A 25,504-nucleotide genomic window follows, 5' to 3' on the forward strand; every position below is an offset into this window, starting at 1 on the left:
GTTAGTATGCAGGTGCAGCAAGTGATTAAGAAGGCCAATGGAATGTTGGCTTTCATTGCTAGGGGGATAGAATATAAAAATAGGGAGGTATTGCTTCAGTTGTACAAGGTATTGGTGAGACCGCACCTGGAATACTGCGTACAGTTTTGGTGTCCATACTTAAGAAAGGACATACTTGCTCTCGAGTCAGTACAAAGAAGGTTCACTCGGTTAATCCCGGGGATGAGGGGATGGACATATGAGGAGAGGTTGAGTAGGTTGGGACTCTACTCATTGGAGTTCAGAAGAATGAGAGGCGATCTTATTGAAACATATAAGATTGTGAAGGGGTTGGATCAGGTGGATGCGGGGAGGATGTTCCCGATGATGGGTGAAACTAGAACTAAGGGGCATAGTCTTAGAATAAGGGGCTGCTCTTTCAAAACTGAGATGAGGAGGAACTACTTCACTCAGAGGGTGGTAGGTCCATGGAATATGCTGCCCCAAAAAGCTGTAGAAGCTACATCATTACATAAATTTAAAACAGAAATAGACAGTTTCCTAGAAGTAAAGGGAATTAAGGGTTACGGGGAGCAGGCAGGAATTTGGACATGAGTCTAGGTTCAGATCGGTCATGGCCCTGTGGGTAGCGGAGCGGGCCCAGGGGCCGTGTAGCCTGATCCCACTCCTGTTTCGTGTGTCTAATTCTGTTAGATTCAGGAGATGGTTCTGTGATAGTAGATTGGCAGTTAGGATCAGATCAGCCATGATCTTATTGAATGGCGGAGCAGGCTCGAGGGGCCGATTGGCCTACTCCTGCTCCTATTTCTTATGTTCTTATAATAGGAAATAAGGAAATGGTAGAGAAATTAAACAAATACTCCGGGGTCGATTTTCAGTGTGCCGTGAGGCGGGCTTTTAGGCGTGCGGGGGCTAAAATCCCGAATTCGGGGGTCCCGACACCATCCCGTCCAAAACCTGCCTCGACGTAAGTTTCAGAGGAGGCGGGTACCCGCCCCGCACTGGGACCCGCCGACCCGAGGCAGGAAGGGATTAGTGCCAATTAACTGCCTGTTAACAGGTAGTTAACAGGCAGTTTTTAGCCTAATCCCTATTTTGAGGGGTGTCGTGTGGGATTCCCGACAGCTCCAAACCATGCCAGGTTAGAGCAGGCGGGCCGTCGTGTTGAAGGACTTGGAGGGGTCGTGATTTTGGTGTTCAGGTGAGTGATGGGTGCATGAGTGCAAAGGTAAGTGTGTTTGGTGTGTCTAAAGTGTGTAAAGAATTTTAAATTACCTGTACTTACCTTAACAGCCTTTCTTCCTCTAGGTTTCGGGAGTCCATCACTCAGCCGGCACTGAAAGCAAAATGGCTGCGAGCTGTCAAAAGTGACAGCCTTCAGCTTTCATTGTCGCTGAGAGTTCTAACTGAGACTGTGTAGAAGAACTCATGTTGGAAGTCAGACTGTCAGTGTTTGACAGCTTCAAACAGCTGTGAAACACTGATATTTCATCTGTCAAGACCTCTTGACAGATGAAATTTCAGTCTGTGACGTCACCTGTTGCCGGGTGGCCCTTAATTGGCCTGCTGAGTCCGCTGGGCGGGCTCAACAAGGTCAATCAAGGGAAAATCACGTGGATTGGCCGGACGTCGATGTCGGCAGGACTAAAATCCGAAAGTTGTAGTCCCGCCTCCTTCCCGACAGCTTAATGAAAATCGACCCCTCTGTGTCTGTCTTCATGGAAGAAGACACAAAAAACCTCCAGAAATAATGGAGAACCAAGGGTCTAGCGAGAATGAGGAACTGAAAGAAATTAGTATTAGTAAAAAAATAGTACTGATGACATTAATGGGACTGAAAGCCAATAAATCCCCTGAACCTGATGGCCTACATCCGAGGGTTTTATAAGAGGTGGCTATAGAGATAGTGGATGCATTGGTTGTCATCTTCCAAAATTCCATAAATTCTAGAATGGTTCCCGCGGATTGGAAGGTAGCAAATGTAACCCCACTATTTAAAAAAAGAGGGAGAGAGAAAACAGGGAACTACAGACCAGTTAGCCTGACATCAGTAGTAGGGAAAATGCTAGAATCTATTATTAAGAACATGGTAACAGGGCACTTAGAAAACAATGGCCCAGAAATTAGGTTCGGGGGCTTGCCGCGCGTGCAAGCCCCCGATGTGCACTTACCCGGCGCGCCGACAGCTGAAGCCTGGGCCTGCTTGGATTTCCTGTCACTGGCCTGGTTCAGATGTCGGCGCGATGTGCTTGCCTGATCCAGCGGCGTAGTTAGTTCGATGTGCCGGCTGGGATCAGGTGAGCACTGGGCAGCCAATCACGGGAGGGAAAACTTCATTCATGAGTTTGATAGTAAGAACTGTCAAACTCATGAAAACTACGGGTGCCCAAAACACTACTTAAACTTTAAATAAATTTTTTTAAAACATCCCACTAATTAAATGAACTATAAATAACTTTAAAAAACTGTTTTAAACAATTAATCAAATTTTTGAAAAAAAATAATTAAAAAAAAAATTGGGTCTAAAAATACACTTACCTTACTGTAAAGTCCTTAAAAACAATAAAGCTGTGGAAAAAATGTTACAATTTTAAATAATATACCACTTACCTTAAAGAATCAAGTCCTTACGTCTCCTTTTTACATTTCTAAAAAGTTGAGGCCCTTACACACGGGCAAACCTGTGAAAAAGAAGGAAGTTCAACGCGTGCGCGCAGAGTCCTGCGCGCACACGTTGGACCTCTGAACCCCTTGGAGGAAATGCCGGTTTCCCGCGCATGCGGGCCCACGCGTGAGTACCCCGTCCGTACTCACGCGTTGGGACCCGAAGTACTGGGCCAATAATAGGATTGGGCAAAGTCAACACGGATTTATGAAAGGGAAATCATGTTTGACGAATCTGTTGCCGTTTGTGGATGTGGTGTATTTCGATTTTCAGAAGGCATTCGATAAAGTGAGGTTATTAAACAAAATTAGGACTCATGGGATTGGAGGTAATATACTAGCGTGGATTGAGGATTGGTTAACGGACAGAAAACAGAGAGTAGGAATAAACGGGTCATTTTCGGGTTGGCAGGCTGTAACTAGTGAGGTACCGAGTGCTTGGGCCTCAGCTATTCACAATCTACATCAATGATTTGGATGAGGGAACCAAATGTAATAAATCCAAGTTTGCTGATGATGGCCCAGAACTTGGTGTCGGGGGCTTGCCGCGCGTGCAAGCCCCCGATGTGCACTTACCCGGCACGCCGACATCTGAAACCTGGCCCGCAGTGGATTTCCTGTCAGTGGCCCGGTTCTGATGTCGGCGCGCTGTGCTAACCTGACCCAGCGGCGTAGTTAGTGCGATGTGCCGGCTGGGATCAGGTGAGCACTGTTCAGCCAATCAGGGGAGGGGAAACTTCATTCATAAGTTTGAGAGTAAGAACTGTCAAACTCATGAGAAGTACTGCACCCCAAAACACTACTTAAACTTTAAATAAAAATTTTTAAAAATCCCAATCATTAAATTAAGTATAAATAAGTTTTAAAAAATAATTTAAACAATAATTTTTTTTTTTGAAAAAAATAATTTTTTAATAAAAAGGGTCTAAAACTAAACTTACCTTATTGTAGATTCTTTAAAATAATAAACCTGTGGGAAAAAAAATTCTAAATTGCACTAAAACACCACTTACCTGTAAAAATAAATACTTGCGTGTGCTTTTTACAAGCGTAAAGACCGGAGGCCTTTACACATGCGCAAATCCCCCAAAACAGAGGAAATCCAAGACGCACGCGCTGCCCCCTACAGCGCACGCGCTAGCCTCTTCACCTCTTGGGTTAGAGGAGAGGAAATGCCAGTTTTCAGCGCATGCGCTGTGCATGCTGAAAACCGGCATTTCCTCCGGCCAGACACGTGAGTACCCCTTCCGTACTCACGCGTTTGGGGAGGAATTACTGCCCCGATACAAAGCTGGGTGGGAATGTAAGTTGTGAGGAGGATACAAAGAGGCTTCAGGGAGATATAGACAGGCTAAGTGAGTGGGCAAGAACATGGCAAATGGAATAAAATGTGAAGTTATCCAATTTGGTAGGAAAAATAGAAAAGCAGGAGTATTTTTTAAATGGTGAGAGATTGGAAAATGTTGGTGTTCAGAGGGACCTGGGTGTCCTTGTACACGTATCACTGAAAGTTAACATGCAGGTACAGCAAGCAGTTAGGAAAGCAAATGGTATGTTGCCTTTATTACAAGAAGATTTGAGTATAAGAGTAAAGACGTCTTACTGCAATTATATAGGGCCCTGGTGAGACCACACTTGGAGTATTGTGTACAGTTTTGGTCTCCTTACCTAAGGAAGGATATACTTGCCATAAAGTGCAACGAAGGTTCATCAGACTGATTCCTGGGGATTGTCCTGAGGAGAGATTGAGTAAACTAGGTGTGATGAAATATTCCATTCATCACTCATCAGTATTTCTCTGCCTGTGACTGTGGTTGGTTTCAGTTTCATTTCCATTGTATTGTACTGTGTGTAGGGCTCCGCCCATACCTGGCTCCGATGTAAGCTGGCCCAGCCTGCAGCACATCCAGTACGGCAGACCTCTGGATGGAAGATACATTCTCTGTGTGTTACCTTCTAAGTCAATAAAAGCCTTGTTTTGTTTCGCTAACATCGAGTCTCGGATTTATTGAGGCACATCAATTTTATTGACTTAATTTTCAACACAATGGATCAACTCTTGAAACCCGAACGTTTGGATTTGGACCAGCATGCTTCGGACGCATTGGCACGCTTCGGACACTGGTTTATGTGTATGGAATTCTTCCTGGACAATTCCGCAGCCGTCAAAGACGCTACGGACGCTGCGAGTATGAAACTCGGAATTCTGCGGAATTGGGTAAGCCACCGGGTTTACCCCCTCATCCAAGACGCCGACACGTACCCGGCCGCCTGCGACATCTTAAAGGCGCATTACCAGCAGCCTACGAATGAGGTGTATGCTAGGCATCTGCTCGCTACTCGCGCACAGCGACCTGGGGAATCGGTGGAGGAGTTCCTAGGCACCCTGAAAACGCTTGGCAAAGACTGCAAGTGCCAAGATGTAAAAGCTGCAGTGTACACTGACGAGCTTGTTCGCGATGCCTTTATCACAGGCCTCAGCTCCACTTACATCCGGCAGAGACTGCTGGAAAAAACGGGATTGGACCTGAAACAGGCTGCGGACACAGCACGATCCCTGGATGTGGCCCAGAGAAACTCGGACGCCTACTCTTCAGCCCGCGCCGTCCACGCCGCCACGTGTGCACCAAGGGCGCCGCCATCTTGGAAGGCATCTTCCCCGCCCGGCAGCCCGACACCGTCGGGGCCCCGCTCTCCCCCCAGAAGCCCTACGACAGCCGCGACGCGTCGGGGACCCAACTGCTACTTCTGCGGGCAGCCGAAGCACACCAGAAACCTGTGCCCGGCGAAAGGCACCACCTGCTTTAAGTGCGGTAAGAAGGGGCACTTCGGGAAAGTGTGCAGAGGGAACCCCGCCAGAAAACCCGCCACCGCCGCGTGTGCGTCGTGGGAACGGCCATCTTGGACGCCATCTTGTCCGACCTCGTGGGGTCCGCCATCTTGTGAGCAGACAGCGTGGACGCCATCTTGTCTCGATCAGGGCCCTACAGTGGCATCGGTCACAGTGGACCAGACCAGGCCGCACCCGCTATCCAAATCAATGGTGGACATCGAGGTAAACGGGTGCAGGGTTAAATGTTTAATTGACAGTGGAAGCACGGAGAGTTTTATCCACCCTGAACTGGTACAACAACTCTCCCTAAAGGTGGTCCCTACTCGGGGTACCATCTCTATGGCTGATAAAACCCAGACATCGACCATTATGGGTTACTGCACGGTACAATTGTCCATTAACGGAACTGTATACGATAATTTTAAAGTATTAATCATGAAGAATCTATGTGCGAGCGTGATCTTGGGCCTGGATTTCCAGTGCTACCACCAAAGCATCACGCTCAATTACGGTGGGTCCCAGCCGCCCCTCACAGTGTGCGGTCTGGCTACCCTGAAGGTAAAGCCGCCTTCGCTATTCGCGAACCTTACCCCTAACTGCCGGCCAATAGCGACCAAAAGCAGGAGGTACAGCTGGGAGGACAGGCGGTTTATCGTGACCGAGGTAGACAGGCTCCTGAAAGAGCGCATTATTGAACGCAGCAATAGCCCGTGGCGCGCCCAAGTGGTGGTGGTAAGGGGTAGCGAGAAGAAACGGATGGTGATCGACTATAGCCAAACGATCAACAGGTACACCCAACTAGACGCCTACCCGCTACCCCGCATATCAGAAATGGTGAACCAAATCGCCCAATACCGGGTGTTCTCCACCATCGACCTCAAGTCAGCGTACCACCAGCTCCCTATCAGACCAGAGGACCGCCCGTACACCACCTTCGAGGCGAACGGACGCCTCTACCAATTCCTCAGAGTCCCCTTTGGGGTGACGAATGGGGTCTCGGTCTTCCAGAGGGAGATGGACCGCATGGTCGATGACCACCACTTGCAGGCAACCTTCCCCTAACTCGACAACGTCACCATCTGCGGTCACAACCAGCAGGATCACGACTCGAACCTCGAGAGGTTCCTGAAAACCGCACAAAAACTCAACCTCACCTACAACGAGGACAAGTGCGTTTACAACACCACGCGCCTCTGCATACTAGGCAGCGTGGAGGAGAATGGGGAAATCGGACCAGACCCCGACCGATTGCGCCCCCTACGGGAGCTGCCCCTGCCCAACACTCCCAAAGCCCTGAAAAGGTGCCTGGAGTTATTTTCTTATTATTCCCAATGGGTCCCCAACTACTCCGACAAAGCCCGCCCCCTCTTGAAAGCATCCTCTTTTCCGCTCTCTGCTGAGGCCCATGCCGCCTTCAAAAGCATTAAGCAGGATATTGAGCGGGCCACGCTACAGGCAGTGGACGAGAACACCCCCTTTCAAGTGGAAAGTGATGCGTCTGACTTTGCCTTGGCGGCCACCCTCAACCAGGCGGGGCGGCCCGTAGCTTTCTTCTCGAGGACCCTCCAAGGGCCCGAGATCAGACACTCCTCCGTAGAAAAGGAGGCCCAAACCATCGTGGAGGCAGTGCGCCACTGGCGCCACTACCTAGCCGGCAAACGCTTCACCCTACTTACCGACCAGCGGTCGGTAGCGTTTATGTTCAATAATAAACAGAGGGGGAAGATTAAAAATGATAAGATTCTTAGGTGGCGGATCGAGCTCTCCACCTTCGATTATGACATCATTTACCGGCCAGGGGCCCTTAACGAATCCCCCGACGCCCTCTCACGAGGGATGTGTGCCAGCGCCACCGGGGATCGGCTACAGACCCTCCACAATGACCTCTGCCACCCAGGGGTCACGCGGCTGTTCCACTTCATAAAGTCCCGCAACTTACCCTACTCGATTGAGGAAGTTCGGTCCCTGACCAGGAACTGTCGCACTTGCGCTGAGTGCAAGCCTCGGTTCTACCGCCCAGATAGAGCCCACTTAATCAAAGCTACACGGCCCTTTGAGCGGCTCAGCTTAGATTTCAAGGTCCCCCTCCCGTCCGTCGACCACAATGTTTACTTCCTGAACATTGTGGACGAATACTCTCGTTTCCCATTCGCCTTTCCCTGCCCAGACATGACCAGCGCCACGGTCATTAAATGCCTCAACTGCCTGTTCGGTATGCCGAGCTACATCCATACGGATAGGGGGGCGTCCTTCATGAGTGAAGAGCTACGCCAGTACATGCTGTCCAGGGGGATCGCCACGAGCCGTACCACCAGCTACAACCCCCGGGGTAACGGTCAAGTGGAGCGAGAGAACGGGACAGTATGGAAAGCAGTCACTCTAGCTCTAAGGACCAAAAGCCTCCCTATCTCCCGCTGGCAGGAAGTCCTCCCAGATGTGCTCCATTCGATACGGTCGCTATTGTGTACTGCCACTAATGCCACGCCTCACGAGCGAATGTTTGTCTTTCCCCGGAAATCCACCTCAGGCGTATCCATGCCGTCATGGCTCTCCACCCCAGGTCCGGTATTTGTGCGAAGGCATGTGAGGGGCCATAAGACGGACCCTCTCGTGGAGTCAGTGCACCTACTCCACGCCAACCCCCAATACGCGTATGTCCGGCACGCCGACGGAAGGGAGGACACCGTGTCCATAAAAGACGTCGCCCCAGCCGGTAACGACAACAACCATGACAACAGCAGCAACAACGACCACAGCAACTCTTACCCACCCACTACTCTTTCATCACCCCCGGAAGAACATCGACCAACGGTACCCCCACCAACTACCCCTTCAACAACCCTGGCGGCACCCCCGGCAGAGACCCAGGAGGCCACCGGGGACACCCAGCCGACACCCGCGGCACCACAACAGCCACGTCGGTCGCAGAGGACTATCAAACCCCCGAACAGACTAAATCTATAGAAGGGGTGAATGTGATGAAATATTCCATTCATCACTCATCAGTATTTCTCTGCCTGTGACTGTGGTTGGTTTCAGTTTCATTTCCATTGTATTGTACTGTGTGTAGGGCTCCGCCCATACCTGGCTCCTATGTAAGCTGGCCCAGCCTGCAGCACATCCAGTACGGCAGACCTCTGGATGGAAGATACATTCTCCTCTGTGTGTTACCTTCTAAGTCAATAAAAGCCTTGTTTTGTTTCGCTAACATCGAGTCTCGGATTTATTGAGGCACATCAATAGGCCTATATTCTCTGGAGTTTAGAAGAATGAGAGGTGATCTCATTGAATCATACAAAATTCGTACAGGGCTTACAGGGTAGATACAGGGAGGATGTTTCCCCTGGCCAGGGAGTCTAGAACCAGGGGTCATAGACTCAGATTAAGGGGTCGGCCATTTAGGACTGAGGTGAGGAGACATTTCTTCACTCAGAGGCTGTTGAATCTTTGAATTCTCTACCCCAGAGAGCGGTGGAGGCTTAGTCATTGAGTATATTCAAGACAGAGATCCATAGATTTTTGGATATCAAGGCATATGGGAATAGTGCAGGAAAGTGGAGTTGAGGTAGAAGATCAGCCATGATATTGAATGGCTCAAGGGGTCGAATGGCCGACTCCTGCTCCTATTTCTTATGTTCTTAATCTAGCGAGATTACAGATATTGTCAAACCAACAGAAAGTTGATCTGTTACTGTCATGCAATGGAGGGATTGATCAGTTAAATACAATAATAGTTCCTGCCACTCATACTGAGGTGCAAACATCTGTAATCTGGAATAAAAACAGAAAATGCTGGAAAAAACTCAGCAAGCCAGGCAGCATTTGTGGAGAGAGAAACAGAATCAACGTTTCATGTCGATGACCTTTCATTAGCATCAGTTTCCCCCCAATTCCCGACTCCCCCACGCGATTCCCGATTCCCGTCTCCTTCGACTCCTGCCTAATTCCCAACTCCTGCCCGATTCCCGACTCTTCCCCGATTCCCGACTCTTCCCCGATTCCCGACTCTTCCCCGATTCCCGACTCTTCCCCGATTCCCGACTCTTCCCCGGTTCCCGATTCCTCCCCGGTTCCCGACTCTTCCCCGGTTCCCGATTCCTCCCCGGTTCCCGACTCCTCCCCGATTCCCGACTCTTCCCCGATTCCCGATTCCTCCCCGGTTCCCGACTCCTCCCCGGTTCCCGACTCCTCCCCGGTTCCCGATTCCTCCCCGGTTCCCGACTCCTCCCCGGTTCCTGACTCTTCTCTGATTCCTGACTCCCCCACTGATTCCTGACTCCTCCCCGGTTCCCGATTCCTCCCCGGTTCCCGACTCCTCCCCGGTCCCCGACTCCTCCCCGGTTCCTGACTCTTCTCTGATTCCTGACTCCCCCACTGATTCCTGACTCCTCCCCGGTTCCCGATTCCTCCCCGGTTCCCGACTCCTCCCCGGTTCCTGACTCTTCTCTGATTCCTGACTCCCCCACTGATTCCCGACTCCTCCCCGGTTCCCGATTCCTCCCCGGTTCCCGACTCCTCCCCGGTTCCCGACTCCTCCCCGGTTCCTGACTCTTCTCTGATTCCTGACTCCCCCACTGATTCCTGACTCCTCCCCGGTTCCCGATTCCTCCCCGGTTCCCGACTCCTCCCCGGTCCCCGACTCCTCCCCGGTTCCCGACTCCTCCCCGGTTCCCGATTCCTCCCCGGTTCCCGACTCCTCCCCGGTTCCTGACTCTTCTCTGATTCCTGACTCCCCCACTGATTCCTGACTATCTGCGATTCCCACCTCCTCCCAGTTTCCGACTCCCCCCCCCAATTCCTGACTGCCCCCCAATTTAAGTGACCACTGATTCCCAACTCCCCCTGCTTTCAGAAACTCCTTGGTTCAAGAATTCCCCTGATTCCTGTCTGTTCCCGACTCCCTCCGATTCCCGACCCCCCATTTCCTGACTAACCCCCGACTCCCCCAGCCGGTCCCAGCTCTCTGCAGGTGAAGGCTCTGAGCAGCAGCTGGTGACAAGCTCCATGGGAAAGGCTGGGAAATGATTCTGTTTAAAATGAATGTGGTTTAACCTGGTTCTGACTCCCGACACCAGGCCAACAGTTAGTCATTGGCCCGGATTTTGCGTGACCTATGACCGCGGTCATTGTTGTGTGGGCATATGCGACAACCATTGTGTGCCTGGATGAATAATCCAGGAGACGTGAGTTCCAATCCCACTACAGCAGCTGGGGAATTTAAATTCAGTTAATTAAATAAATCTAGAATTAAAAAAGCTAGTATCAGTAATTAAACTATCGGATTATCGGATTGTCGTAAAAACCCAACTGGTTCACTACTGTCCTTTAGGAAAGGAAACCTGCCATCCTTACCCAGTCTGGCCTAGACCCACAGCAATGTGGTTGACTCTTAACTGCCCTCTGAAATGGCCTAGCAAGCCACTCAGTTGTTCCAAACCACTTTAACAAAGTCAGCACTGTGGGAGTACCTTCAGCACAAGGACTGCAGAGGTTCAAGAAGGCGGCACACCACCACCTTCTCAAGGGCAATTAGGGATGGGCAATAAATGCCAGCCTTGCCAGCAATGCTCACATCCCATGAATAAAAAAAAGTCATAGAGTCATAATGGCACAGAAGGAGGCCATTTGGCCCATCGAGTCCGTGCCGGCTCTCTGTAGAGCAATCCAGTCAGTCCCACCCCCCCGCTCTATCCCCGTAGCCCTGCAGGTTTATTTCCCTCAAATGCCTATCCAGTCTCCCCTTGAAAACATTGAGTGTCTCCGTTTCCACCACTTCCATCGGCAGCAAATTCCAGGTCATCACCACTCGCTGCGTAAAAAAGCTTTTCCTCGCGTCCCCCCTGTATCTCTTGCCCAAAACCTTAAATCTGTTTCCCCTAGTCCTTGTACCATCAACTAGTGGGAACAGCCTTTCCCCATCTAGCCTATCCAAACCCGTCATAATCTTGTACACCTCTATCAAATCACCCCTCAACCTCCTTTGCTCTAATGAAAACAAATCTAGCTTCTCCAATCTGTCCTTTTAGCTAAGATCCCCCATCCCCGGAACCGTTCTGGTTGGAGTTTCTGTTATCGTGGTGGTGTTGGTTGAGGGAGGAATGTTGGCCAGGACACTGGGAGCAATCGCTTCTTGCAGTAGTGTCTCAGAATCTTAAGAACCAGTCAACAGGATCTCTGTTGAAGATTTCGCCTGAATGATAGCATCTCCAACAGTGCTAAAGTCCTGGTGTGAGGCTTGAATAGGGAATAGGATTACCCTGGAGTCTCCAGGAATTAAAGATTAATCTCCAGGACACTGCCGTGAGCAAAACCCTGAAGAAAAATCATTGGAGGCATTAAAAAAAATTGTGGTTTTTTTTTCATTTTTTTGAACATGTTTGTTTGTTAGTTGTAAAAATATTGGAGATGGGGGGAAAAAAAGACTGTTCAACTAACAGTCAAGAGTCATCCAATCGGGTAACAAAGAGTCTGATCTCTTTCTGATTGGTGAGGGAAGACGGCGTGAGGATGGACGTGTTAGGCGACCAATGGCGGGGGGTGGTGGGTGGGGGGGTCATGTGATGAAACCTTCAGGACTAGAGTTGGCAACCCTCGGCTTGAACACAACCTCCTGACTCACAGGAAAAAGTGAAACCAACTGAGCCCAACTAACACAGCGCAGTCGCAACATTAAGCTTCGAATGATGATTTGATAGGAAAGCAACAATCTCTTGTAATGCTCTGGAATGGGTGTGCCTGAGAAAATGTCCCTGTGAAAACATAGTTCCATTATCAAGGTTCCCGTTAAATAACAACTAGGCATGCCTGTTATAAATCTCATCAAGAAACTACTTATGAAATAACGCTGGACGGCCAGCTGGTGGCGCCGTCCAAGGAGTATAAATACTCGGGCATGGGCCCCAGCTTTCCAGGGACATTTTGTAAGACAAGGAGCTAGTGAAATACAACTAGACCTCCATGTTCTGAAACAAGTTGATTAAAGCCTTGCTTTATGCTCAAACCAAGTGCGTAGTGAGTTTTATTACGTCAATGCCTGAGTTATAATTGCGCTAGACCTACCATTTTATTTTATAATAAATTCAATTTATTGTGGAACCCCTCACTTCCCCCAGTCTTCCCTTCCTCCAACAGTCTTTGGGGTTTTAAAACTAACCACTGCACCTTGATTTACCTTGTCTGCTCATTTACTCTCAGGCTGAGGGGCGTCCTGCACTGTGAACTTTGCCCTTTCACCCGAGTTACTCTGCCAGTCTGAATCTCTCCCCTTCCCTCCCCTACTGCCATTGCCAAAGAATAAATTGCTGAATGATTTTATAAATTAACAATGCTGTTCAGCAGTTTCAAATTAAGCCATAGTCCCAGCCCTGTATGTTTTAATTACCTGGACTGGATGTTTTATGATACATCACAGGAATTAAAAGATTTATAACGAAGTTAAATGCCAACTATGAATTAAGTGGAATTCTCTGCAAATTTGTTGTTAACCTTTAGCCTGCAGACAGATGTGAAAAATAGACCGTGTAGTGCAGCTAGCGCATGGTTAACAAGTCGAATTCCCTGCTGTTTTCAGAATATCTTCTACATCTCTCTTCCCTCACCATAAAGTTGCCTTTTAGAATGGCTGAGGTTAGTTTCTTTTTCATTTGTTTTCGGGATGTGGGCAAAGGCCGCTTTTATTGCCCATCCGTCACTGCCCTGAGAAGGTGGTGATTGGCCTTCTCCTTGATCCACTGCAGTCCCAGGATGGTATTGGGTAGGGAGGGGCTCAACTCATGCAGCCCAGTATTGCACATTGTTAGGAGACCTCAGTTGACCTTCCCTTGTGCTTTTGCAACCATTCCTTTTATTTTTCAATTCCTTATTTTGTCACCTCCGCCTTCTCCTGAGGGTGCCGACTCCTCACTGGGATATGGTCCCATGAGCACCAGCTGTCCACTGGTACTTCACTCAACTTCATGTGTGACCATAGACAGTGAGGGTCAGTCAGATTTTGGCCAAACGTCAGACCCAAGCCTAGCCATGTCTGATCCACCCCTTCCTCAACATCTGCACTCATCAGAGGGAGATCAGGACTGGGACCTCAGCCTGATTATCATGCTCCCCAACTCCGGGCCAACTGTAGATTTCTAGCTCCTGCTCCAGTTGGGATGAAGTAACTTAGCCCAGACCAGACATCAAAACGTGGGGCCATCTGGTCGTTGTGGACCATATTTCCTTTTCTTCCAAATAAGAAAATAGGGTGACTAATGGAAGTGTTAAACAGGAGTGCATTCAGCCACTGAGAAATCCTATATTCAATTAATAAAGTCATTTTGTGAGATGCAACAACAACTTGTATTTATAAAGCACCTTTAACATAGTAACATGTCCCAAGGCGCTTCACAGGAGCGTTACCAGACAAAAATAATTGACATTGATCCAAAGAAGGAGACATTAGGACAGATGACCAAAAGCTTGGTCAAAGAGGTAGGTTTCAAGGAGCCTCTTAAAGGAAGGAGACGTGAAGAGGTTTATGGAGGGATTTTCGGAGCTTAGGACTTTGATAGCTGAAGGCATAGCCTTACTGGAGGTAAAAAAGGCATGGCTGAGGATTTTAGCAGCAGATGGGCTGAGGCAGCAGTGGAGATGGGTGATATTTTGGAGATGGTAGTAGGCGGTCTTGGTTATGGAGAGTATATGGGGTCGGAAGCTCTGCTCGGGGTCAAATAGGATGACGAAATTGCAAACAGTCTGGTTTAGCCTGAGGCAGTGACCAGGGAAGGAGATGGAGTTGGTGGCCAGGGAAGGAGATGGAGTTGGTGACCAGGGAAGGAGATGGAGTTGGTGACCAGGGAAGGAGATGGAGTTGGTGACTAGGGAAGGAGATGGAGTTGGTGACCAGGGAAGGAGATGGAGTTGGTGACCAGGGAAGGAGATGGAGTTAGTGACCAGGGAAGGAGATGGAGTTGGTGACCAGGGAAGGAGATGGAGTTCGTGACCAGGGAAGGAGATGGAGTTGGTGACTAGGGAAGGAGATGGAGTTGGTGACCAGGGAAGGAGATGGAGTTTGTGACCAGGGAAGGAGATGGAGTTGGTGACCAGGGAAGGAGGTGGAGTTGGTGACCAGGGAAGGAGATGGAGTTTGTGACCAGGGAAGGAGATGGAGTTGGTGACCAGGGAAGGAGATGGAGTTGGTGACTAGGGAAGGAGATGGAGTTGGTGACCAGGGAAGGAGATGGAGTTAGTGACCAGGGAAGGAGATGGAGTTGGTGACTAGGGAAGGAGATGGAGTTCGTGACCAGGGAAGGAGATGGAGTTTGTGACCAGGGAAGGAGATGGAGTTGGTGACTAGGGAAGGAGATGGAGTTGGTGACCAGGGAAGGAGATGGAGTTGGTGACTAGGGAATGGAGTTTGTGGTGGGGACAGAAGAAAATGGCTTTGGTCTTCCCAATGTTTAATTGGAGAAAGTTTCTGCTCATCCAGGACTGGATGTCGGACAAGCAGCCTGACGACACAGAGACAGTGGAAAGGTCGAGAGAGCTGCAGAAATCAAAACCTTTCTCTAGTCTGAAGTGACAGCTGAATTCAATCTGAACTGTACTGACAAACCTCGAGACATGGTTAAAATTGACGGACTACAGGTAGATACATTGGCCTGGTCTGACACTCTTGTCTTTATGTTTCTGCCTTTTTCTGTCTTGCTGCAGATTGTGATCCGCGGGGAGCTCGAAGCACCTGACACACAGGAGCTGATACAGTGCGTCAATACACACTTTGTACACAACAAGGTAGGAGATGGATATGTGTTTGCGGAAAAGGGGCAATTGGCTGGGATTCAGTGACTGGGGGTATAAATACAGAAAAGAAAAGGAGCCTAGTACGGAGGAACTCAGCTGCCTGAAAATCTCTCATTACCTGTTGTAGGGGATGCAGGTTGTTGTCTAGGGCTGAAGTAATTGTCAATAATGATTGGAAGTTTGAGTCTGAACTCTGGATGAGTGACACTGTAAAATGTGCTAGGAGTGCCAGCAAGGGTCGCATTTCCTTCTGCAGGAATAATCGGCGTCCAATGGGATGCATGAAATCCAAACCGGCCTAATGCAAGTATGTGTACGTGTAGAGGACTTTCTCCAGTTTCTAGACAAGGTAGAAAGCTCTCGAAAATGTCAGACATATGGAGAAAGTGCGTTCCCGTGGAAACGCACGCTGCTGTTTGTCTAAGCCCAGTTCATTCCCCCAGATATTATTTTTTAACTTTTCATTGGTGAGATGAAGACATAACTCTCCAAATGTTAGCTTCACCGAACCCTCCCTTAAGTCTACATCACTTCAAGCTATTGGACTTGTGATTATGTCATGTTCATCACACTCTCACTCTGTCTATCCCACTTCAAGCTATTACTCAGGATTCTCATGGTAAGGCCTCAGCTGGAGTATTGTGTCCAACTCTGGGCACCACACTTTAGGAAGGATGCCAAGGCCTTGGAGAGGGTGCAGAATTTCTTGGGTGCTTCATTAGACTTTGCTGCCCCAGCCCCAGTTTAGTATTATCTGCAAATTTGACCAATTTATTTAGCATTTTGGAATCCAGGTTATTTAGATCAAAAACAGTAGCGGTCCCAATTTTGAGGCACTCCACTCAGCACATCTCCCCAGCACAATATCACTTCCCTAACTAAGGCCCACTACTTTCTCTCTTTTAGCCAATTCTGTATCCACCTCCAGGTTTTGCCAAGGATACTGAAAGCCTTAACCTTGCCTTTGAAATATCCACTTGGGATGTCACTTCCTTAAGAAAAAAACAAAGAGGTTAGTCAGGATCTGTCCCTTCTGAAACTGTGCTGACTGCCATTTACTAGTTTTTTTTTTACATTTGTCCTCTTCAAATTTGTTGCGAATGAAAAGTTTGTTCCTAATGATGGATTCCATTATTTTGTCGATTAATGATGCAATGTCTGCTGTTATCCATGTCTGTTTTATCACCTTTCTTGAAAATAGGTACCATATCCTTGTAAAAGACCTCGGTTAGGCCTCAGTTAGAACACTGTGTCACTTTTAGTCTCCTCACATGATGGGTGATATTGAGACTTTGGAAAGGGTGCAGAGGAGGGCCACAAGATTACTCCTATCTTCTATGTTTCTATGTAACTCCTAGTTTAAAACACCTTAGTTACCCAGATAGGCTCAAACAGCTGATTCTCTATACTTTAGAAAAATGTAGACTCAGGTGATTTGATTGAGATTTGTAAAATAATGAAGGGACTAGATTGTGTTTATATAGACCAATTATTTCAACTGGACATGACCAGAGGTCACTCTTACAAGTTATGTAAGGTCAGATCTAGGTTAGATGTCAGGAGGTGGTTCTATTCCCAGAGAATAGTGGACCTCTGGAACAGGCTGCCGGCTCATGGTGAACGCCGATTTGCTGAATTCTTTCAAGCGAGAGCGGGACCTGTTTCTGATTGGGGCGGAGACAACCGCATACAAGATACAGTACATGGTAACGTAAATCAGGCCCAGTGTGATTTCCTGGACTAGTTTTGACCGCTTAAGGGGGTCGGAGAGGAATTTTCCAGCTTTTGTTTCCCCTAATTGGACTGGGTCTTTTAATCTGGGTGGGGTGGGGAGTATATCATGATGCACAAGGCAATCTAACTGTGTGGGATAGGCTGGATGGGCCAGTAGGTCTTTTCCTGTCTGCCATTTTCGTATGTTCGTACATTGGCTTGTTTCCATTCCATTGGGACCTCCCTTGTATTCAGTGACTCCCTTGTGATGACTGTCAGGAATTTGTAGATTTGTCCTGACTCTTACGTTGATGATTTGTTGGTTTTGAAGCCTTTAGCCGTGTCTAGGAAAGCCATGCAAATGATATCAAAGTCATTATATTTAGGCGTGGAGCCTCCTATGATGAGCAGTATGCTAACCTCGAAAAAGTTGTTAGAACTCTCCACTCAGAAGTATTTCTGAATCCACACTTTAAAGAATAGAGTCATAATGGCACAGAAGGAGGCCATTCGGCCCATCGAGTCCGTGCCGGCTCTCTGTAGAGCAATCCAGTCAGTCCCATTCCCCTGCTCTATCCCCGTAGCCCTGCAAGCTGATTTTTCCTTCAAGTGCCTATCCAGTCTCTCCTTGAAAACATTGAGGGGTGGATTTTCCTGGAGCCGTCAGGCGGGGTTTCAGGCGTGTTGGGGGGGGGGGGGAAATCCTGAATTTGGGGGTCCCAACACCATCCCACCCAAAACCCCGCCCCACGCAAGTTTCAGGGGTGGCGGGGACCCGCCGAAACCAGGCGAGAAGGGATTAGTGCCAATTAACTGCCTATTAACAGGTAGTTAACAGGCAGTGTTTAGCCTAATCCCTATTTTGAGGGGTTTCGTGTGGGATTCCCGACGGCTCCAAACCACGCCAGGTTACAGCTGGCGGGCCGTCGGGTTGAAGGAGTTGGAGGGGTCACGATGTCGGTGTTCAGGTGAGTGATGGGTGCATGAGTGCAAAGGTAAGTGTGTTTGGTGTGTCTAAAGTGTGTAAAGAACTTTTACTTACCTGTACTTACCTTAACAGCCTTTCTTCCTGTAGCCGTTGGGTGCCCATCACTCAGCCGGCACTTAAAGCTGAATGGTTGCGATCTGTCAAAAGTGACAGCCTTCAGCTTTGAGTGCTGCTGAGAGTTCTAACTGAGTCTGTGCAGAAGGACTCAGGTTAGAACTCAGACTGTCAGTGTTTGACAGCTTCAAACAGCTGTGAAACACTGATATTTCATCTGTCAAGAACTCTTGACAGATGAAATTGCAGTCTGTGACGTCACCTGTTGCCGGGTGGCCCTTAATTGGCCTGCTGAGCCAGCTGGGCGGGCTCAACAAGGTCAATCAAGGGAAAATCGCGCGGATTGGCCGGATGTCGAAGTAGGCGGGTCTAAAACCCGAAAGTTGTAGTCCCGCCTTCTTCCCAACGGCTTCAGGAAAATCAACCCGAGTGTCTCCGTTTTCACCACTTCTGTCGGCAGTGAATTCCAGATCATCACCACTCGCTGCGTAAGAAAGGTTTTCCTCACATCCCCCCTGTATCTCTTGCCCAAAACCTTAAATCTGTTTCCCCTAGTCCTTGTACCATCAACTAGTGGGAACAGCCTTTCCCCGTCTAGCCTATCCAAACCCATCATAATCTTGTGCACCTCTATCAAATCACCCCTCAACCTCCTTTGCTCTAATGAAAACAAATCCAGCTTCTCCAACCTGTCCTTGTAGCTAAGTTCCCCCAATCCCCGGAACCATTCTGGTAAATCTCCTCTGCACCCTCTCAAGGGCCTTCACATCCTTCCTAAAGTGTGGTGACCAGAACTGGACACAATACTCCAATTGTGGCCTAACCAGCGCTTTATAAAGGTTCAGCATAACTTCTCTACTTTTGTACTCAATACCTCTATTTATGAAGCCCAAGATCCCATATGCTTTGTTAACCACTCTCTCAATATGTCCTGCCACCTTCAGGGACCTATGCACATTGACTCCAAGATCCCTCTGTCCCTGTACACTCTTTAAAACTGTGCCACTAAGTATATATTGCCTCTCCCTGTTCCTTCTGCCAAAATGCATCACCTCACACTTCTATGTGTTAAATTCCATCTGCCACTTGTCTGCCCATTCTGCTAGCCTTTCTATGTCCTGTTGCAGTCGATTGATATCATCATCATTGTTTGCCACACCCCCAAGTTTGGTGTCATCGGCAAATTTAGAAATTCTACTCTGTATTCCAATATCCAGGTCATATATATCAAAAAAGCAGTGGCCCCAGCACTGACCCTTGGGGAACACCACTGTCTACCATCCTCCAGTCTGAAAATAGCCATTTACCACGACTTGCTGTTTTCTGTCCTTAAGCCAATTCCTTATCCAAGCTGCCACTGACCCATCTATTCCATGAGCCTCAATTTTGTTAACCAGCCTTCTATGTGGTACTTTGTCAAACGCCTTCCGAAAATCCATGTAGACAAAATCCATGTAGACAACATCCATTGCATTCCCTTCAACAATCCTCTCTGTTACTTCATCAAAAAATTCAATTAGATTCGTCAAACACGATCTGCCTTTTGCAAATCGGTGTTGGCTCTCCTTAATTAGCTTAAACCTTTCCAAGTGCCTGTTAATTTTTCCTTGATTATTGTTTCCAAAACTTTACCAGCTTGTAGTTACTAGGATTGTCCTTACACCCTTTCTTAAACAATGGTGTCACATTTGCCACTTTCCAATCTTCAGCCACCTCCCCCGCATCTAGGGAAGATTGGAAAATTATGGCAAGCTGTTCCGCTATCTCCTCCCCCAATTCCCTTCGCAACCTGGGATGCAAACCATCTGGACCAGGCGACTTGTCCACTCTAAGCATACCCAACCTTTCTAGTACATCCTGTCTATCAATTTTCATCCCTTCCATTGCTTCCAGCTTTTCCATTTCTACTGATATTTTGTCAGCATCCACCTCCTTAGTAAACACCGATACAAAGTACTAATTGAGTATTCCAGCCTTGCCCTGCGCCTCTAAGCATATATCACCTTCTTTGTCTCTAATAGGCCCTACCCCGCCTCTTACTACCCGCTTACTGTTTACATGCCGGTAGAAGATTTTTGGGTTCCCTTTTATATTAACCGCCATTCTACTCTCATATTCTCTCTTTGCCAATCTTATTTTCATCTTCACATCCCCTCTCAACTTATTGTATTGGTCTGGTTCTCCCTTGAAGAATTCACCTGACATGCATCATACACCCTCTTTTTTTGTTTCATCATCTTCTCGATCTCACTTGTCATCCAAGGAGCCCTTGCTTTGGTTCCCTTACCCTTCCCTCTTTTATGGAATGTACCTAGCCTGTACTTGGAACATCTCGGGGGAAAAATTCAGTTGTTTGCACCTCCCGTTAGCGCCTTAAGAGGGCGCCAATTGGGGCGCAAAGCAACTAGCGCCCGGGTACGGCGATGTTTGCGCCGCTCGCGAAATTAACTAGACATTTTGCGGTGGCGCGAAACACTTCCGCCACAGATCTCCTGCGCCGGCAGATTGTGACGTCAGTCGAGTGCGCAACGCCCCGTTAGCGCCCTGGATCGGATATTGAGTGGCGCCCCCTGCCTTACCGCCTGCCGCTAGCAACGACAGGTTGAGGGGAGCGTTATGCTGTCAGAAAGGGACTAGGGGAGCGCTATTTAAAGGCGACCGCTTCCTACCTTTTTTTGTCGGTGACATTTTTGCACCACTCAGCCTGAGAGAGAGAGAGAGACTTCTGGAGAGATTCAACGCTGTGTGAAGGAGTTTTGAATACTGAGCAGCACTTTGCAGGTTTATTTTGATTTGCCTTTCCTTGCTTCGCCAGCACTCTGAGGTAGCACCTCACTCCTCGGCGTTTGCGCCTTAAGACAGGTGTGAAGCGCCTGATTTAGCGCTCCAATCACCTCCAGGGGTGATAAAAGCCAAATTTGCTGTCGGAGGCGATAATTAGCGCCAGGTGCTGAACTTTGCGCACGGCCGATAACGGCGCCCCAAATGGGGCGATACTGAAATTTTCCCCCCTCCTCTTTAAAGATCACCCATTGTTCCGTTACAGTTTTTCCAGTCTTTGGTTCCATTTTACCCTGGGATCCTTTTGCATCCCATTGAAGTTAGCCCTATTCCAATTTAGAAGTTCCACTCTAGATTGTTCCTTGCTCCTCTCCATTGCTAATCTAAATCTTATGATACGATGATTACTCGTACTCAAGTGTTCTCCCACAGACACTTGGTCGACCTGGCCCACCTCATTCCCCAGCACCAGATCCAGCAATGCCTTCTTCCTAGTTGGGCCAAAAACATATTGGTCAAGGAAATTCTCTTGAACACATTTCAGAAATTCCTCCCCCTCCTTTCCCTTTACCCTAGCATTACCCAATCGATATTTGGGTAATTAAAGTCCCCCGATATCACCACTCTATAGCTCTTGCATATCTCTGCGATTTCCCTGCAGATTTGCTCCTCTACCTCCCTCTCACTATTTGGAGGCCTGTAGAATACCTCCAATAGTGTGATCATACCCTTTTTGCTCCTCAACTCTAGCCAAATGGATTCTGTCCTTGTCCCCTCAAGAACATCCTCCCTTTCCAACACTACAATGTCTTCCTTAATCAGCATTGCCACCCCACCTCCCTTTTTCCTTCCCTATCTTTTCTGAACACCATGTACCCTTGAATATTAAATGCCCAGTCCTCACCGTTTTTAAGCCACGTTTCCGTTATTGCCACATCATATTGCCACACGACTAATTGTGCTTGTAGCTCACCAACCTTATTCACCACACTTTGTGCATTTATGTACATGCATTCTAAAGCCATTTTTGAATTTTTTGTTGTCTTTCTTAGTCTGCCCCTATCTAATATGGTACTACTACCGCCTCTAGTACTATGTTCTCTAGTACTATTCAACACACTCACTCTTTTATGCACCTTATTCCTCTTTTCTACTCCTGTATGCTGGCGCTCATCCCCCTGCCAAGCTAGTTTATACCCTCCCCAACAGCACTAACAAACCTCCCCGCGATAATATTGGTCCCGGCTCTGTTGAGGTGTAACCCGTCCGGCTTGTACAGGTCCCACTTTCCCCAGAATCAGTCCCAGTGTCTCAGGAATCTCCCTCCTGCACCATCTCTCCAGCCACGTATTCATCTGTTCTATCCTCCTATTCCTGTACTATCTTTGAGGTCCTGCTTTTTAATCTCTCTCCTAGCTCCCTAAACTCTGCCTGCAGGACCTCATCCCTCTTTCTGCCTATGTCCTTGGTACCGATATGGACAACGACCTCTGGCTGTTCACCCTTCCCTCTCAGAGTGTCCTGCAGCCGCTCAGTGACATCTTTGACCCTGGCACCAGGGAGACAACATACCACCCTGGAGTCACGTCTACGGCTGCAGAAACGCCTGTCTGCTCCCCATAATATCGAATCCCCTACCACTATTGCTCTTCCACTCTTCCCCCCCCCCCCACCCCCCCGTGCAGCTGAGCCACCTGTGGTGCTGTGGACTTGTCTCTGGCTGCACTCCGCAGAGGAACCAGTACTCAGAGCAGAATACTGGTTGGAGAGCACAATGCACTCCGGGGACTCCTGCACTACCTACCTGGTCCTCCTCTTCTGTCTGATGGTCACCCATTCCCTCTCTGCCTGCATACTCTTAAGCTGCGGGGTGACCACCTCTAGAAACGTGCTATCCACGTAACTCTCAGCCTCACAGATGCATGGTCCTCGCCAGGGCCACTGGAAGGCCCAAGTGAAGCAGCGTGGACCTAGTGCAAGGTTCCCAGCATCAGAGAAGGATCCTATAGTAAAGATAGGGAGAGCTTACAGGAACTTAAGAAATTTTAAATCCTTCCTTCTAGAATGTGTGCTTGCCTTGCGACAGTGCCAGAGGATAATCCCCTCAGTATTCTGAAAGCAGCATACACACTGTGGAACAACAGTTTACAGCAGAAACAGATGTACGTTCACTGGTGCTCAATCATATCTCATGGACAGTTTATAGAGTGCTGTGTGAACTGAATGTGACCTGTGTGATTACAGCTCCATAGGGATGACAGAAGCTTGTCTGTCATTGAATCCAATGTTGGCCCATATAAGTACAGACCCTGGTGCACCTCTGTACTGACAGATGTATTTCCTGCTGATGGTGATGTCTGGGGAAGGGTGTAGCGTGGCTCAGTTCCTCGGGTTGGATCTGTTCCTCTGGATTGTGATGGTTCCAGGAATTCCCCAAAATGCATTTTTTTTTTTTGCCTGGCAGGTGGATGGCTTCTGTTTTCTTTGAACCTGAAGATGGTTTGAAAGAATTGGAGCATTTACTTTGGAGGATGTTGGTAATCTGCTTTATAATATCTACGCTTCCATTAGGAAACTCCAATTCACCTTTTCCCCTTCACGTTCAAAATCATTCTGGACCAGACTTCTTCCTCCTCCTCCTACCACTTCTACAGTTACCCTATCCTACTCTATCTCTCTTTACTATATCCTTACTGTACATCTAATTGGGGTGTTTACAATAATCAAAGGAGTTGATGGTGTAGAAAGAGAGAAACTATTTATTTTGGTGGAGGAGTCCAGAACAAGGAGGCATAACCTTAAAATTAGAGCTAGGCTGTTCAGTAGTGATGTCAGGAAGCACTTTTTCACACAAAGGAGAGTGGAAATCTGGAACTCTCTTCGCCAAGAAGATGTTGATGCTGGGGTCAGTTGAAAATGTCAAAACTGAGATTGGTTGATTTTTGTTCGGCAAGGGTATTAAGGGATACGGAACCAAGGAGGATAAATGCAGTCAAGGTACAGATCAGCCATGATCTAATTGAATGGTGGAACAGGCTCGAGGGGCTCTCCCTCTTCCTGTGTACACTATCCTGCTCTGTTCCCCTCTCCTGTTGTTTTCACAATAACTATCCTGCTATGTTTGCATAAATAAAAAGTAAAAACAAATCAAATGCTGGGAATATGACACAAAAACAGAAAAATACTAGAAACACTCAGGACAGTCAGCTTCTTCTATGGAGAGGGAACAGACCAGTCAATGTTTCAGGTTACACCCCTTCATCAGAACTAGAAGCACAAAAGGTGAACAGACATTTTCAGTACGATTGCCATGATCTCATTGAATGGCGGAGCAGGCTCGAAGGGCCAAATGGCTTACTCCTGCTCCTATCTTCTATGTTTCTATGTTTCTATGATTAGAGCAAAGTGGAGGGGAGAAGAAAAGTAGAGAGGATTTATCTGTCAAATGACCTGTAAATTGTTTAAAGGAAAAATATGAGAGTGATAGATGGCGGAGATGATCAGACAATGGAAAGAGGCATGAACAACGTTAGAGAAACAAAGAACATAGGACTAACTAAAGCGGTGGGAGGCAACTCAGAGAAGATGGGAGGCCCGAAAGCCTGGCAATCAGGTCAGAAATTTAACAGGAGAAGCTGGTAAAGTTCCAGTCTGTTCCCCTCCTCTCCTGCTGCTTTTTAGTTATCCATTCTGTGCAACATGTCACCGCATGGCTACATAACATGAGGCGCTTGTTTCACCATCCCATTATGCAGGACTGACTATCCCATTATGCAGGACTGACTATCCCATTATGCAGGACTGACTATCCCATTATGCAGGACTGACTATCCCATTATGCAGGACTGACATTATGCAGGACTGACATTATGCAGGACTGACTATCCCATTATGCAGGACTGACATTATGCAGGACTGACTATCCCATTATGCAGGGCTGACTATCCCATTATGCAGGACTGACTATCCCATTATGCAGGACTGACATTATGCAGGACTGACATTATGCAGGACTAACTATCCCATTATGCAGGACTGACATTATGCAGGACTGACTATCCCATTATGCAGGACTGACATTATGCAGGACTGACATTATGCAGGACTGACTATCCCATTATGCAGGACTGACATTATGCAGGACTGACTATCCCATTATGCAGGACTGACTATCCCATTATGCAGGACTGACTATCCCATTATGCAGGACTGACTATCCCATTATGCAGGACTGACTATCCCATTATGCAGGACTGACTATCCCATTATGCAGGACTAACTATCCCATTATGCAGGACTGACATTATGCAGGACTGACATTATGCAGGACTGACTATCCCATTATGCAGGACTGACATTATGCAGGACTGACTATCCCATTATGCAGGACTGACTATCCCATTATGCAGGACTGACTATCCCATTATGCAGGACTGACTATCCCATTATGCAGGACTGACTATCCCATTATGCAGGACTGACTATCCCATTATGCAGGACTGACTATCCCATTATGCAGGACTGACTATCCCATTATGCAGGACTGACTATCCCATTATGCAGGACTGACATTATGCAGGACTGACATTATGCAGGACTAACTATCCCATTATGCAGGACTGACATTATGCAGGACTGACTATCCCATTATGCAGGACTGACATTATGCAGGACTGACATTATGCAGGACTGAC

The 25,504-nt window shown here is 48.0% G+C and overlaps 1 protein-coding gene across 6 annotated transcripts in view; it reads left to right on the forward strand.

Moving 5' to 3' along the window:
* spata20 (spermatogenesis associated 20) overlaps positions 1-25,504 on the forward strand; it is a 475,652-nt gene that overhangs the window by 253,593 nt on the left and 196,555 nt on the right. For 5 of the 6 annotated variants that reach the window (XM_085963329.1, XM_085963324.1, XM_085963327.1 and 2 more), the window contains exon 15: positions 15,185-15,265. The exons of the other annotated variant lie outside the window; for it this stretch is intronic. In XM_085963329.1, coding sequence (XP_085819455.1) covers positions 15,185-15,265 — 81 coding nt within the window. The remainder of the gene's footprint in view (positions 1-15,184; positions 15,266-25,504) is intronic. 6 annotated transcript variants of the gene reach the window in all.

The sequence above is a fragment of the Somniosus microcephalus genome, chromosome 21 (assembly GCF_052327205.1).
Source record: "Somniosus microcephalus isolate GS21.2 chromosome 21, FLI_Smic_1.0, whole genome shotgun sequence".
In the NCBI taxonomy this organism is placed as follows: Eukaryota; Metazoa; Chordata; class Chondrichthyes; order Squaliformes; family Somniosidae; genus Somniosus; species Somniosus microcephalus.